The sequence below is a fragment of the Simochromis diagramma genome, unplaced genomic scaffold (assembly GCF_900408965.1).
Source record: "Simochromis diagramma unplaced genomic scaffold, fSimDia1.1 OVJJ01000482.1, whole genome shotgun sequence".
In the NCBI taxonomy this organism is placed as follows: Eukaryota; Metazoa; Chordata; class Actinopteri; order Cichliformes; family Cichlidae; genus Simochromis; species Simochromis diagramma.
This window is the reverse complement of record NW_024387303.1, coordinates 301,079-317,689: the sequence shown is the minus strand read 5'-3', so window position 1 is coordinate 317,689 and position 16,611 is coordinate 301,079. Positions and strand designations below refer to the sequence as shown.

Sequence of the window (16,611 nt, the reverse complement as noted above, 5' to 3'; positions counted from 1 at the left end):
TCAGCGCAGTAGGCGCAGGAGAGAATGCTGAAAACGTGTGCTGACAATACCTGTTCAACCAATCACATCCATTCACTGGCTGTGGGACAGGAAACTGTACACAGTCGGTGGAATCCAGGTGTTTATGTTACTGCGCTAATCTGTGTCATTCACCTGCTTTTATTTTACTGTAACCTACAGGTGTGTTACTCATCCACCCCACACATCTGACCCTACACCCTAAACATGACCCCAGTATCAAATACTCGAGTACATCTCGCCGCTCACGCTCTGCAGATCTACACCTTTAGCCCTCCACAGGACGGTTAGCAACAGGTGATCAATATGATGAATATTGATCGACCCCATTGGTCTGAAGGTCACATGATTGACGTGTGAGACAGACTCAAACTTAGAAAACACTTTATTTCATCACATTTACATCTGAAAAACACGACAGTACAAAACTGATAGATTATAAAATATTTACACGGCCGCCTCACTCAGAGTGCCGGCCCTGCGTGGCGAGTCTCCGCCTGCTCATCAGCTCCACGGTGCGATGGTACTCGTCTAATTTGTCTCGGACTTTGTTATAAAGCTGGAAAAACAAAACAGTAAGTGCAGAGCGTCAGGTCACATGTGCGCGTCTCAATTCACTCAAATGCACTGACAGGAAACAGGAATAGACTCACGGCGCCTTGGGTATGCGTCTCGTTCAGCGCCTGCAGGAGCTGGTCGATGGACGTGTACGGCAGCCATGCTGGGGGAGATGTGGCAGAGAGCGGCCGCTGAAATAGGCGAGTAAAAAGGAAAGGCGTTAAAACAGCACCGACACGTCACAGATACGCATGTCGGCGTGACTTTTACCTCAATTCCAAAGTACTGGTGACCGCGCCCCAGGACGGCGTCCACATACTCCAACACGAGCTCTGCCGCCGCCTCCAGCAGGTCAAAATTCAGGAGGAGGCGCAGCAGAGACGGAGCATCCACGCGCTGAAACAGAGGGGCATGGTGGGAAAAAACAAACACTCCCCGTAACCCCGCCCACTCCCGTTCACCAGCCGAGCTCTCACCTTGTAGCCTTTGACCAGCCAATCGGGTAGAGGGACACCATGTGACAGCAGCTTGTGGATGACGTAGCGGTGATGCTGCCCATTGGTGGAAGGATACTTGTCCAGGTAGGAGGCGAGGAGACGCCACGCCTCGTCTGCGGTGCTGCGAACAGAAGGAGGTGGTTGTTAGTTATATGGAGGTCCACGGGCGTCTGGTTGCCTTACACCTGTTTCCTGCAGATAAACAAAGATGTGTCAATCAGTCAGTGATTGTTGGAAACACACCTGGACTCTTTGGTGTTGACAACTGACAGCTGATTAACAGCCAACCAGCTCCAGGCTTCGTTCTGAGACTCCTCCCCTCCAAGCTGCAGCTTGATGCACCTGAAAACAGTGCGAGGTAAACAAATAGGTGAAAAAGACAAAGCCGTAAACGGAGAGCACTGCTGAGGCGTGCGGTGGTGGACCTACTTGAAGGCGAGGCCCTCAAAGACGGGTGTCAGGCTCAGGTTGAAGGTGCGACTTAGAACCAGCGCCGAGTCAAAGAGTCCCGTCTGAACCAGCAAGACCTGCAGCTCTGCCGCCGAGGCTCCGCCTAAACACAGTTACATGGTCACCTGTTTACTGTACAACTCCGTGCGCGCGTGCGTGCGTGCGTGCGTGCGTGCGTACGGGTATTAACATCTTCATGGGGACCAAAAATTGGTAGTTTACCATTCTTGTGGGGACCAAAGTCCCGGTCCTCACGAGTTTGACGGCATTTTTGAGACTCAAAATGTGGTTTTAGTGTCAGGGTCACAATTAGGTTTAGGGTCAGGCATTCATTTTTGATGGTTAGGGTAAGCAGCTAGGGAAAGCATTATGTCAATGAGATATCCCCACAAGGATATAAATACACATGTGTGTGCGCATTAGCGTACCTGCGATAGCAGCGGAGGGCGGGTGGTGCTGGGCGAGGGTGAGCCGGCTGCGAGACAGGATGTACTCCTTCTCCAGGTCTCTGACCTCCAGGATATCCACCTGTCGCTTGACTGAAGAGGAAGCAGAGCAAGGGTTACAGCAGCTCGCCACCAGGGGGCGTCAGAAGCCTTATCTACTCTGAAAATGGTGGGACTTCAAGTCTAAAGGCCCTGGTGTGTTTGATTTAAGAGTCACCTGGCTCAGCAGGAAACTCTCCGTCAGAGTTTCTCTTCGGAGACGCACCTGGACGTTCGTACTGCAGGGCAAAAAACCCACAACAAACAAAATCACAACACTGTTGAACAGGTCACACAGATTCAGTCAGATGGGGTGTGTGTGTGTGTGTGTGTGTGCGTACCGTTGCCCCGGAGACCGGCTGGACGATCCAGGCGTACTCCGGCCTGATGAGGCGTAGACAGTTGAGAGCAGCCAAGTAACAGTTCACCTGCTTCTGAAGGCCGAGGCGGGTCCGAACTTCCCGACCGAGACGCATCCCAAACTCGAACATCACCGTCCCCGCTGAGCGCACACACGCACACATGGATAAATGAGACAGGTGTGTGTGTGTGTGTGTGTGTGTGTGTGTGTGTGTGTGTGTGTGTGTGTCCCCCCCCTGACCTTTGCGGTAGTTGTGGCGAGCGATGTGAAAGGCGTACAGCAGCTCATAGTAGTTGTGGGTGAGCAGGTCGAGTCCCCGGGCCCGAGACTCAATGATGCTGACAACCTGAGAGCAGAGGTCAAAGGTCAGCACAGAGTTTAATTAAGGCCGTGTCCAAATTCAGGGGCTGCATCCTTCGGCGGCTGCATTACGTCACAGCGAGGCGGTGAACACTCCTCCAAATGGTCCTCTTTTTTCCCCAGATCTGAAGGACTGCTCGGGTGTTTGTAACCCACCATATCCCAGGATTCATTGCGAATCAAAGGTTGAAGAAATTTTTTGGGGAAAAATGGCTGACTGCTGAAGCGAAGCGGTTCTGGGCTTTTATCTCACTTCAAATATACCGCGGAACAAATGTTAGCATAATGAAAAGCCTTAAAAAGTCACATTTAGCGAGCCTTTGGCTAAGTTACGTGGCGTTTGTGATATCGCCGTTTAACGCGGCTCTTTGGTCGGTTAGTTAGTTCAGGTTTCTGCTGGCGCTGGGTCTGTTTGTCGGTGTGAAGCCAAACGTACTTAAACGTTTCAGGAAACACCGAGCAGACGGTTGACCAAATATCGGTCCTGCGAACTGCGGTGAGGATGCAGACTCACTCATGCTGCGCTGCAGTTTGTCCTTAAAGAGTGTCTTTGATTATAAGAGAAAACTGTGTTTTCATCCTTCAAGTTCACACATATTTGATAAACTTCTGCTACTTTTGTTGCTAACTGCCGTGGTTGATTTCCTTCTGCAAGTGTCCAGAGTCAGAAGAGCCTGAGAAGGTGAGAGGAGACTGAGGCTCTCCACCCCTGATGAGACACCAGGACAGATCCAGGACAGTGTGTGAGGAAGAGGAAGAGGAGCCAGCAGCAGCTGAGAGATGCAGAGGAGAGCAGGGGGAGCAGAGAGCTCTTTGTAGTTGAGGAACCGGTAAAAACACTTTCTCGATATTTGCAGAAGTATCTCCAACAAACTCTAACAGCTGCATACAGGGAACCGCTCACTGATGTTTAAGAAGGAAAAATAAGGGAACCACAGACAACTTTGATGATGCTTTGATTGATCCAGAATATATTTACTTTTCATCCCAGCGGGATTGTGCTGGTGTCAGTGGGAAAGTATGCAGCTCATTTAAATACCAAGTCGTTTGTTCATAATGCGTGTTGGTATTTTTATAAGGATGTCGTATTTCTGTATCATCTCTCTCCTGTTAGAGCCTCTTACCCAAACATCAGCCTGTTTAATGCTCTCATAACTTCACCATCTTAAATTATACTGCACAGTTTTCCCATCAATAAAAGAATATTCACTGCATCTGTTTGTCTTCCATTGTATCTGAAACATACAAGGATCAAATCTTTATTTTTGGGATATTTTCCTTAAATATAACTATAGCTTTCACACAGGGGGCATCGTATATTAATATTTGTCTGTCAGACAGTCACAATGATACAAAATACAAATAAATACCTAAATATTTGAGACAACTGAGTTAAATCCCACTGAGTGTATACGTAGTAAAATATGTAAATCCTGTGCCTACTGTGCCTTTATTGCTTGTATTTGTATCTTATTGCTCTTAACTGGTTCTGAGAAGCACTCTGGCATACTTCTGGTTTTTAAATGTGCTATACAAATAAAATTGTATAGTTACATTTGTACTAGGGCTGGGCGATATGGCCTAAAATCCATATCACGGTATAATTTGAAGCATGTGCAGTAACGATATATATCGCGATATATTCTTTTCTTCTGTATACCGTATTTTCCGCACTATAAAGGCGCACTTAAAATCCTTTAATTTTCTCAGAAATCGACAGTTCGCCTTATCTATGAATTCTGGTTGTGCTTACTGACCTCGAACAGATTTTATGTGCTACACGGCGCTCAAAACTCTGTCAGAAATGTTTTAGTTCGACTTTGGTAAGCTACGAAGCCGCACCACTTGATGGATAGTCACAACATTACGGCTGCTGTAGTCAGGAGTAATCTGGGTCCTAAACTCAGTCTGCTTCAGGTCCCAAAGTCAAACTGCAGCATCACTGAGAGTTAAAAACTGTCTAAATTCTTTAATCTGTAATAAAATGATCAGTGTTGCTGCTTTACCAGGTGTAACAATTAAGTTTAACATCCATGAGAACAGGATTTATTAAATTCAACTGAGTTAGAAGTTAACAGGAAGTTAGCTCGCTAGCTTCCACCTAAACATGACATACCATGTTCTGACAGAGATTTCTGACAAAATTCAAACGTACAGCTCTGCTACCACTTCCGACATAAATGAAGACAGAAACTAAACAGCAGTGACGTTTGTAGGGTTACTGAAGTTGGACTACCTGGTATATAATGTTGTGCTACGTGATTGCTAGCGACACAGCTATGTTAGCATAACATTAGCACAGTGAAGCTGGAGGATGAACGCCAACTTTTCTTCCACTCGATAAAAGTTAACGTGAGGGATTCTGGTGGTCAGGGACAAATGCAGTCGCACAGTAGGATGCTATACACGGGCCAAACTTCAGTCAGGAGAACAACTGAGATCATTCATCCACACTATGAGGTTAGTTATTAATATACTGCAACAACATGGGAACAGAACAGCTGTGATAGAATTCAACATTAATGAATCAATGTTACGGAAGTGGAGGAAGCGCAGTTTTTGGCTTTCCTCATATTCCAAAAGTGCTTCATCTCTTTGCTGTGACTGTCGCCCAGCATAATTTACAGATGATGTTGTTTGCAGCCGCTGCAATGCTTTCGACCAAAACAGGCGCAGCTCAATGACATCATCAACATGCACTATAGCGGTATAGTCAAAATCTCTACCGTTGGCCAAATTCATATTGTTTGTATCGTATATACCGCCCACCCCTGATTTGTACCATCAGAATGAATGAGACTAGTGTTGGGCTACACTAGCAAACGGTTTTACGAACTAAACTTATGACTCCTGTACGGCTGTGACGTTCTCCCAGATGCATCACACTGAGGTGAAAGAAAAAGTCAAACAAATGATGTCAAATAAAGATTTTCTCTATTTCTCTCCAACATGCCGTCCACCACAGCTGTAGCTGCTTATGTCACAGTTGCTAGGCAACAGAAGCCACCCATCGCAGCCTAGACCGTCCAATTTAACGGCCTCGCACTTCTGGTCTTTGCGGCTACGCAGACCAGGTGGGCCGGGTCCTTCGAAGGATTCAGCCCTGAGGTGACGATGTGGCTACACAGCACATGCTCAGACGTCACAATCACAGATGGATGCATTTCGTTTGCGAGGGCCACCAAAGCCTCACTCTGACCCGCCAGCACAGCTGGCAGCGCGGGTGGAGAAACCAGCTGCGCAGAGCAACATAACAATATAAATTTGGACAACGGTAGAGATTTTGACTAAACCGCTATGGCGCATGTTGATGGAGTCATCAACATGCGCAGAGCAGCTGGTTTCAGGCCGGAGGAGGTAAAGCTGCAGACTGAGAAGAAGCAGAGTGGGTGGAGGCCCAAGTGAAGAAGCCGCTGAGGTGGGCAGTGGTGAACTTTTACAATAATTAATTAAGCCTGGATGTGTTGCAGCTCAGTTGCGTCCTTATTTGAAAGTAAAACCATCATCCTTTGATCAACATATTCCTTTTCTGGATCCATGCATTCACCTCCTCCGCATCCACCCTCGGATCTCCTCTCGTCTCCTCAGCCAGGAGGACGTCCTTCAGAGGAAGCTCGTTTCATGGTCTCAGGCAAGGGTGAATACGTAGTTTCACCTTTACACCAACTCCCACCTCCACCTCCACTCATAAGAGACAACTCCACCACTCGTCCTCGACCTAACCCAGCTGCTCCATCTGGTTTCTGTTTTAGCTTCACGCAAACAACCGTAAAACTAAAACTTCAGGGCATCAGATTAAAGGACAGGGTCAAAAGGTCAGAGGTCACGTTACCTCGTCGTGCAGGTTGACGTAGGGGAAGTTGACCAAATCCTGCAGCTGCGAGCGTTCACACAGCACCACCACCAGCTGACGGAGGCAGTCCAACTGCCTGAGACACAGAGAGAGACACCTGCTCAGACACGCGACCTTTGACCTTTAGCATTGACTGCCAACACAGAGCGTTTACCTCCACCTGTGTGTGTGTGTGTGCGCGTGCGTACATGCTGCCGTCGGGGTTCTGAGTCAGAGCGTCGTATGCCTCGCTGTTGTGTCCGAGGTCCAGGTGATGTTTGAATATCCGCGTCCACAGCGCCGCCTGAACACAGACATCAGATCAGTTTACGCACCGACAGCATGCCGGCACGCTGCCGTCAGACCGCCACATCTCACCTGACTGCTGACATCGCCGACGGCCTCCGTTATGGCCAGAGTGGCGAGCTGGATGACGAGCTCGGGCAGACCGACGTCCTCCAGCAGACGCAGCACCTGAGGGGAAAATGCACATTCGTTAAAACATGCCATGCTGCTGCTTCCTGTCCTCGCCGGCTCTGACCATCAGCGTCAGGTGGAACCTCAGAATCTCCGCCTTCTACCTTGTTGTAGTACTGCAGTCGGGGTGTAGCAGGGGCGACTGCGGCGTCTTCATCCTCGCTACCAGTTAACCTCATCAGAAACTCCTCCTTTTCCACCTCCGTTGCTGCCTCCTGGAAGCACCGCAGAGCCTGACAAAAGGAGCAAAACAAAAGAACACACAGGAAGTGAGGTTATGGCGAGCAACTCTGCCTGTAGGACATGAGGTTGCCATGGTGACCCACCTTCTGGCCTTCACCGTTGGCGAGGTAACACTGAGCCAGCATGAAACGACAAGAGGCGATGTTCACCTGGCACCACGGACCAATCAGACGCACGTACTCCTGCAGGGGGACAACACGTGGACTTGTTCATCGATTACAGCTGTGCACATCTGGACTGTTGTTAAAGCCACTCTGCCACATGATTAGGCACACCTGTTCAACTGCTCCTTGTATAATATCGAATGAGCCAATCACACGGCAGCAGGATATTGGATTTAACAGGGTTCACGTGCCTTTCCAGGGTCAAATTCAAGGACTTTCAAGCACTTACAAGGTCAAGCTTTTCCAGCACATGTTTGACCTCAGTGACCACGTGACAAGCAAATCATCCTCAGCTGATTTCGACACCTTTGTTCCCCTTTTGTTAAAAGGTTGCCTTACATGCATGTAGTGCATGAACTCAACACATCGCACTTAAACTTTCAGATGTGCAAATGTGAACAAATCGGCTTGTTAGAGAAACTCCCACAACGCCGGGAAAAAAACAACAAAACTGGAATTACAGTGATGAGAACTCTTTTCAGTCTAATTGTTATTTGTGTGAATGAAACCATTTTAAGTACCAAACCCAAAAATCAGCCAGTTTCAAGGATTTCAAGCACCCGTACGATCCCTGTTACAAACACCTCCTTTCCAAGAGGAGCTTCTGAACCTGAGGAGGAGGAGCAGGAGGGATCCTCACCTGCAGCTGAGTGTACTGACAGTTGGCAAGCAGACACTCTGGGAACTGGAAGCCAGGGTTACTGGGCCAACTGGGAGAGAGACCAGTTAGGGAACAACAGGAAGTTAAACACCACAGACCATTGGCGAGTTTCACTTAACTTGAAGAGGCGGAGCCCAATCAGGGCACGATGAAGGATACAGCAGCTGAGCGAGCAGCTGCACCACACTGGAGATCACATCAGTCCAGACGAGCAGAGCTCCGCCCTGCTGGTTCGAGAACAGCTGAGACACGATGAGTCGGCGAGCCGCCGTCTGATAGAAGAGCTCCACAACGGTCTGAGGGTTCAGAGCTGCGGGGGCAGGACAGGAAACGCACACGCTTTTAAAAACCACATGGACCAGGACCGTTGTCCCTGACGTCACATCACAAATCAAAGCTAAACACGTAAACAGAGCAGACCTGATCGTCCAGAGGTCATGGTGGGCGTGTCCGACAGCTCCAACACTGTGAGGTGCTGCAGGTTGGCGTCTCTGAAACATCACAACAGGAAGTGCTCAGTGTGGTTGCTACGGACCTGAGAGCTGTGTGTGTGCTTAGTACTCACATGGTGCTGACGGGCACGGAGGAGGCGAGGCTCTGACTGACATGTTTGAGGAGATGATAGGAGGACAGGAGCTGGGAGGTCCGAGGAATCAGGTCCTGCTGTAGCTGCAGCAGCTGTGCCCCCCCACCCAGAAACACCTGGACACAAACACACCTGTTGAGCTGCACACGTGTGGCTCATAAACACACCGAGGAGAAAGACGATCAGGTGATGGTGAGAAGCTCTCGGATGTCTCAGCACAGCTGTTGCTTGGATACAAGAAGCTTCTAGCAGTGCGCTGTCACATGAAAGAGGTCCTCGGCCCCCAGGTAACCTCTCAAAATTACCACTTCACCACATGCCAATCAGAACCTGGCTTTTCAAATCCTAACACCTTAATCTGTTACCGAGGTTTCCTCAGCAACCGTGAACCCAACTGCTGGGAAGATCCTCCATTAGAGCCCCGAGGTCCTCCTCACTGCACCGTGGTCGCCCCTGCTGACGTTCTTGTACCCGTTTCAGGCTTGACCATCTCATACAGACAAGCCGAGACCTCTTCCTGTCAAAAGGGAGTTCTCCTTTCCCATCATCACCAAGCAGGTGACGGTGTGTGTGTGTGTGTGTGTGTGTGTGTGTGTGTGTGTGTGTGTGCGCGCACGTACATTGTCTCCAAAGCGCAGGTAGAGCTTCTGCAGAATGAGCAGGTCTCTGCAGAACAGCGCTCTGGTCATGGCCATGTGACACACGGCCTGGGAGACGACAGAGACCGCCGTGCTGCCGCTGTACAGCTGAGACAGGCCGATCCTTAAATTCAGGCTCTGACCTGCAAGACAAGGCGCAGGGCACACTGAAGCGACTGACAGCGGGGTCGCACTTTCATTCACCGAGAGGGTATTACCGGGCGCCACGAGTCCGTCCCCGCCGACCTCGGAGTCCGTCTCCAGGTCCATCTCTCTCAGCAGGACCATCATGGCGGCCATCGGGTTTCTGACATCCTGAAGTTTGTTCTGGACATCCACGATCACGTTATCACTGTGGAGGACAGACGCCACGTGTTTAAATCACCAGCAGCGACCCCGGTAAATTCAGCCTGCGACCCTCTGAAAGTCTGACGCGTGAAAACAAAAAGTCACACTGCTGCCTGTGGTTATGACTTCAAAGGAAACGAGGAGCCGGCGTCCACCTGCTGCGCTTAGCTCCTCCCCCCCGATCGTCACCGAAGGACCGACAGGAAGTGCGGCGCTCACTGAAGGATCGAGTTCTTTTATTTCCTGAGGATGTTCAGTGATTATCTCCTCAATGTGACCTTTCACCCCCCCATCGCTCAGGAATCAGTGAGACGGACGTGTCTCTACGCTCTCTGTACCTGTGAGCACACCTGAGCTCCTGCTCGTTTACCATCAGGATGCTTTTCTTTAACGTACAACCTAAATTTAAAACAAGTACGTCGGGGGTCATGTGACCCACCTGTCGTTGCACAGCAGGTTCTCCAGGACTAGCTCGGCCGCTCTCTCGGGCGCCTGCAGGTACTCCAGAGCTTTCTCCATCTCGTACGCCATCTCTGCAGAAACGGTGTCGCTGATGAGCCGCAGGCACTGAACCAGCTGCAGGACATCCCGCCCCGCCTCCGGGTCTGACAACACAGGTGAGCACAGGTGAGATCAGGACGTACAGCAATCGTCAAACCAACACACTGGCTTGTCTCTTTACCTTCTGCGACTGGCGTCTCCTCCTCTGAGAGCAGGTACTGGTCGTGGGAAAGGTACAGGTGATCCACGGCGAAGCACGGCAGCAGGTATGACAGGAAGCCCTGAAACACAGCGGGACGAGAACAGGCGTCACCTCTTCATTGCTAACACCCACAGGCACGCAGCGACGCCTGCAGGCGGTCCACTCACCTTGCGGAGCAGACAGACCATCCCGGTGTGCTGGCTCACGGTCAGGCCCAGAGGAGATGCCTGGACCTCCTGGTACTGCAGACAGCAGGAGTAGAACCGGGACCAGAACTCCACCTGCAGCTGTCGGTACTCCTCCTGAGAAAACTCGAACTCTGTGATGCTGCTCTGCAGCTGCAGGAGGGAAAGAGACGAAGCTTGTTAAAAACAACAAAAACCCATCTGAACAGTTCCTGTTCTGGTTCAGATCGCTCTGCGTTACCTCGCTCTCAACAGCCAGCGTCACCTCCTTCCTCAGAGCCTCCCAGGACAGGTCCCAGATCCTCTCCGAGCCTCGCCGAAAGATCTGAGCAACCCACACAAAGACCATCCAATCAGTTATCAATCAGCGAACCAATCAGAGTGAATCAGACACACAGCTAGGTTCTCACCTGCAGGGCTTTCACGATGGCCGAGGCTGTGAAGCGAAGAGGAGAGAAGAGAACTTCGAGATATGTCTCCTGTCAGGGGTCAGATCACATGGTCAGCACTACCCGTTCATTAAAACACTGGTTACTGGTCTGAACTGGTCTCACCCGGGGGTCCAGGTCCACTCCGATGTGGATTTCTTCTTCGGGTGGAGGCTGAACAAACACCTGGTTCCACTGAGCCGCCGTGTTGCTGTGAAACACGCCGACAGGTGAGGAACATGTGCGGAGACAGATGGCGGAAACACGTGGAGAACATATCAGGAGGACTCACTGCTCGAAGCTGATGTATTTGACCACGGTGGCGTTGGATTCGTCCAACCACAGAGCCCAGATGTCCGAGGAGGTCAGCGTGAAGTCTACAAGCGTCTCCTGCTCACAGAGAGCGGTTCAGAATACAGGAAGTAACCACAAACACAAAAACGAGGCCCGCCCCCTGGCTCCGCCCGTGCGTTCACCTGTGTGCTGAACAGCGTGGAGATGTGCTCGAGGCTGTAGCGGTTGTTGTCTGTGGCGACCAGCTGCAGCACGGTGAACTGCCCCCGCCGAGGGACAGCGAGGTAGACGCAGACGCACAAGCCTGTGGTGGAGGAGAACGCCAGGCGCAGGCGGTGACCGTGGCCCGGCAGGCGCTTCACACCCTTACACGCCGGCATGTACTCCAACATGTCCGCCTCCAGCAGGCAGCCATGCTCCTGAGGGGGCGGAAGTCACGTCAGCACGCGGCGACTCAAACGTTAAACGTCAACAATGTGTTTGGGTGCGTGTGTGCGATGTCATCACCCTTAGCGACCACATGCGCAGGCGGTGGTCCTGACACAGCGCAAAGATGAAGGAGTCTTCTTCCAGCTCCCGCACAGCGAGGCTGAGCACGAGGTCGGCCGGGCTGTGCTCGCCGCGGATCGCTGTGGGCATCCACCCAGACAGCCGCTGCATCACAGAGCTCCTCTTCAACTCCAGCACCGACATGTTGCCTGGAAACGGTGAGCACACGTCTTAAAAACCGCCCGACGGGCCACGCCCACATTAAACATAGAAACTCCTCCTCACCCTGAGAATCGGGTGACGGCAGGGTGACCACCGTGATGCCTCCTGCAGGAGAAGCCAGAGCGAAGTGTGCATCTCCGTGGTAACTGAGCCAGGCGAAGGAAGTGCCGGGACTCGCCGTGGTTCCCACTGAGCTGGGGATAAGGGCGCTGTGGGCGGGGTCCTGCAGGCTCAGCTTCCCCACATCAGTGAAGATGGACTGCATGTGCAACTCTGTGACCAGCTCCTACACGTGCACAGAGGAGTGTTCGAGGTCAGTTATCTCGTTAACAGATAACTGTTTCTATGGTAACCACGGTAATCTCACAGGGCTGTTGGTAGTTTGGTATCAGACCTTAAAGTCTGACTCATCTGTCGTGTCCATAGTGACACTTTCATTAATCAATTGATAACGGTAATCAGTAATCAACAACCGCACGCTGTCCTGCAGCTGGTGGTGCGGCTTCTCCACCCACCACAGGGCAGCGTGCAGGCTGAGGGTCACCGTCAGCTACTCACGCTGCGGTACATGCGCGTGGGGTGGGGCAGCAGCAGCCTGTGGACGCTGTGATTGGTGGAGATGAGGATGACGACGTTGCTGAGCGTCTCCTGGATGGTGACTCCTCCGGGCAGGACGGCACAGTGGGTGAAGCGGAGCCTGACGGCGTTGTTCAGCAAGTTGGTGTCCAGAGACTGCTCCACCAGCACCACCGAGTCCCCGGACGTGGACCTGCATGAGTGAGAGTGTTAGCAGAGAACGGCTGACAGCACCTGCAGAGCACCTGGAGAGCAGCTGGTACCCACCAGTGGATGAACCTGTTGCTGGTGACCGACAGCAGCTTCCCGCTCTCCTCATAGTGAAACGCTCCCGCGCTGTCAGGAAACTTCAGGCTGCCAGGTGGCACGCTCACACCTGCAGACCGGAAAGACAGGTGAGGGAGAACAGGTGAGTCCGGTTTGAACAGGTTCTTGACCTGCAGGTGTCTGAAGCTCTGATCAGCAGGTGACAGTGTTTCTCAGATCAATAATCAGCTGCTTCCGGAGGCGCAGACACCAAAGACTGCAGGTCAAGGCCCCGTGATCAGCGCAGGTTCACCCTGACAGCTGCGTGACCAGGTGCGCAACAGGTGAGCAGCTAACGGAGCTAGCTGACACTAAACGGAGACGGAGGAAGATTGTTCAGCAGTGCGCGCTCACCTGGTCAGGTGAGAGTTCGGAAGTAAAAACAACAACAGAAACACCTCCAGGCCGCGCGGCTAGCAGGAAGCTAACACGCTAACGCCGGCAGGTACGGGCCGTCAGGCTGTTAGCTCCCTGCTAGCCGCCGTCAGGGGCGCGCAGGTGAAGTGCATGTGTTACCCAGATTCGCGGTGAGCTCGCGCGGCCTCCGCTCGGCCTCTCTCTCGAACCCGCAGATCTCGATGTAGCTACGCTCCAACGCCGCCGCCATCTTGTCCTCGTGCCGCCGCGGCCGCGCGTTGCGCTTTCAAATCCGCTCCAGCTTCTTCTTCTTCTGTGTAGGGTTTATTGGCAGTCGGCAAACAGCAAAATGGTGCATTACCGCCACCAACTGGTGTGGAGTGAGGACCGAAATGAAGAAAGAAAGAAAGAAAGAAAGAAAGAAAGAAAGAAAATAAAATATTCAAATCCCCCCGAAACAAATGGGTCTGCCTTAAAAACCTGATAACTTTCACTTATAGAGCTCATGTGAAATCAATCAATCAAGTCCAACTTCACTTTCATATCATCCAGCTTTTTGATCAGTTGTCTCCTTTCAGCATCATACTGCTGACAATGCAACAGAACATGTTCGACTGTTTCCTGTTCCCTATGCAGTCACACTCCCCTGCACAGTGTTTACCTATTAAAGTAATGTGCTACTTAAACCAGTGTGTCCGAATCTCAGTCGAGATATAATCGTCTCCTCTCTCCTGTTTCGTCCTGACCATAAGCCCCATCATAACAAGTCTGAACAATGTTTGCTGGATCTCTATCAGAATGTCAGTCTGCAGTCTGAGTGACAGTCTTGCAGACCGGCCGGTGATGAGCTCGAGTCTGAACATATCACAGATCTTAGTGGTTTTGTTTCTTCACCCCACTGGACTGCTAACAATAATGAAACCATTTCTCCTGTGCACACTGATAAATCGTCACTGATCCTTTTCCCTACTTTGATATTAAATTCAGGAACAATAAATGCTATCCCGCTTTGGTTGGCTGTATTCTTTGATGCATCTATGTAGATTTTGACATAACTACAATACTGATTAATATATTCCTGCGCTGTATGTGAATGTAAGATAAAGCCCCTCTCCTTGTTCTTTTTGTTTAACAATGTTAAATCTGCTACTGCATCAGGGAGCATCCATGGTGGTATTGTAGGCAACGGTGCTGTTTGACTTATGTTGATCTTGTCCAGATTAAGGTCCGCTGCTGTCCACTGTCCACCTAAAGCTCTTCAATTCCGTCTTTTCTTTTTCCCAGCATGGGTGGAAAACAGTTTTTGTTGGATGATCTTGACCATGTCCTTGCAAATTTGCCCAGTAATTCAGTGTCAGTTGCTCTCTTCTTATTTGTAATGGCATCTCCCCCATTTCTACCTGGAGTGCTGCTGCAGATGTTGTTTTGAATGCACCTGAGCAGAGTCTTAACGCTTGATATTGGATACTATCCAACTTACGAAGACTTGTTCTGGCAGCAGAATTAAATACTACACACCCATAATCCAATACTGACCTAATCAGCCCAGTATATATATAGCTTTTAAAGATTTCATATCAGCCCCCAGTCAGTTCCCACTAAGCACCTCATTACATTCAACACTTTCTTGCATCTGTCTATTATTTTCTGAATATGTATAGTCCATGTCACCCTTTCATCAAACCACAATCCCAAAAATTTAAATTGTTTTCGCCTCCAGCTTCTTCTACGATTCATTTAAGGTAGGCGAACCACTGCGAGGCGCGCCACCTGCCGGATCGGATGACTGACGTCATCATTAAACAGTACAAATCCGACAGTCCGTTTTTTTTTTTGTATGTCTGCTTTGACCAATCAGAGCCCAGAAGGAAATTAACATTATTAGATGTTCTTTTTAGATTTTATGTGTGTGTGTGTGTCGGAGTTTGATTGGTACCTTACACCCAATAAAATACAAATAAAATATACTTTAACTTTTTCCTCAGACAGGTGGATCAGGCGATGGCCTGCAGGCAGTAGCGGTCTTTGATATGTGCGGCATCGCGGTGGGGACATCACAGACATCAGCCAGCGCATACTCTCATTTGGCGCAATAAAACACATTACATTAAAAAATCACAACTTGTCAAAGATTACGCTAAATGTGGTATAAAGTCAATTGATTTTCAATCAATGGTTGGAGTATTTAAAATAAACTGGATAAAAGCCTTCCTCTTGAAACCTGACTCCATATGGTTCCATATCCCAAAAAATATTTTCAAAAAGGTGGGAGGGTTGGATTTTCTCCTGAAATGTGATTTTGATATATTGAAGTTGCCTGTGAAACTGTCAGAATATCATAAGCAGGTCTTGTCTTATTGGAAGATGGTGTTTGCCCATAACTTTTCACCACATTGCTCCACCTTGTGGAATAACAGAACAATTACAATTAATAAGAAGTCATTGTTTATTAAAGAGTGGTTTGACAAAAACATAATCTTTATAACAGACTTACTTGATGAAAGGGGTCAGTTTCTCTCAGTGGGTGTTTTTAATGCTAAGTTTAACATTCAGTGTTCCCTTAGAGAATATGACAAGGTTTGTAAGGCAATCCCCTTACCTCTGGTGAGTTTGATTCAAGGTTATTTGTATTACTCTAAGGCACAAATTAGTCTACCTTCTTTACATCTAAACCAGATTCCTTTGACGGATAAAAGCTGTAATAATAAAACCATGAACAAGATATTTAAAAACAAATTGGTTGAGTATAAGAATAGATGGGATGACCCCACTGACTCTAACACAAGTTTTATATAATAATGGTGATCCATCTAAGGAACTGTCCATGCTACACAAGGTGGTGATAATTATGGGCAAATACCACATACACAAATGCAAATGGCAAAGTAAAAGACCTTCCCTAACTGTATTGAAAATTGAATTAAAATCTTTTTTGTCATCTTTAGAATTACTGAGGGATTCATGTAAAGAGGCTGCTTTGATATGCGACAATGGGACTCAATCTCTATCCCTTTAATGATTGTGTTTTTGGTGTACTAAGTAAGCCACATGTATGTTAAAGTGTTCGCAGAAAGGAAACTGTTATATGTCATAAAAATGGCCTTCATATATTTATGTATATATGTGGTTTTTTTTTTTTTTTTTTGTTTTGTTTTGTTTTTTCCTATTTCGTTTGGTTTCTTATTCAACCTTTTCAAGATGTTGTTGCACTAATGTTGAGAGATTGTAATATGTGCATAAATTTAATTAAAGTATGGAAGAAAGAGGAAAAAAAAAAAAAAAAGCCAGCGCATACTGGGAATGTCACAGGCACCGATCGGTTTTCTATCGCCCATTTGCTGGGAGTTTTTTTTTTTTTTTCGAATTTTTTTTT

At 49.2% G+C, this 16,611-nt stretch overlaps 1 protein-coding gene across 1 annotated transcript; it reads right to left on the bottom strand.

Moving 5' to 3' along the window:
* Positions 1-385: 385 nt before the first annotated feature.
* On the bottom strand, positions 386-13,528 carry nup160 (nucleoporin 160). The gene is made up of 34 exons (XM_040004124.1): positions 13,398-13,528; positions 12,843-12,951; positions 12,558-12,768; positions 12,063-12,285; positions 11,796-11,986; positions 11,471-11,707; positions 11,287-11,384; positions 11,121-11,205; positions 10,977-11,045; positions 10,808-10,891; positions 10,549-10,719; positions 10,361-10,460; positions 10,118-10,283; positions 9,549-9,682; positions 9,313-9,473; positions 8,672-8,808; positions 8,527-8,597; positions 8,266-8,416; positions 8,086-8,155; positions 7,365-7,463; positions 7,143-7,271; positions 6,940-7,035; positions 6,771-6,865; positions 6,562-6,658; positions 2,610-2,715; positions 2,350-2,510; positions 2,187-2,247; positions 1,952-2,062; positions 1,503-1,626; positions 1,317-1,415; positions 1,053-1,194; positions 847-972; positions 672-767; positions 386-577 (listed from the first exon to the last, which is right to left on the bottom strand). The coding sequence occupies exons 1-34, from the start codon at positions 13,486-13,488 to the stop codon at positions 479-481; spliced, it is 4,200 nt and encodes a 1,399-aa protein (XP_039860058.1). The 5' UTR covers positions 13,489-13,528; the 3' UTR covers positions 386-478.
* Positions 13,529-16,611: the final 3,083 nt, after the last annotated feature.

What these genes read in the sequence shown, in the direction of transcription:
- nup160 (XM_040004124.1), bottom strand. Translation starts at nt 13,488, where the DNA reads ATGGCGGCGGCGTTGGAGCGTAGCTACATCGAGATCTGCGGGTTCGAG. An exon ending in GGACGGACTCGTGGCGCCCG is followed by an intron (nt 9,474 to 9,548) that starts GTAATACCCTCT and finishes CTTGTCTTGCAG; the next exon opens with GTCAGAGCCTGAATTTAAGG. An exon ending in CAGCTGCTCGCTCAGCTGCT is followed by an intron (nt 8,156 to 8,265) that starts GTATCCTTCATC and finishes TCTCTCTCCCAG; the next exon opens with TTGGCCCAGTAACCCTGGCT.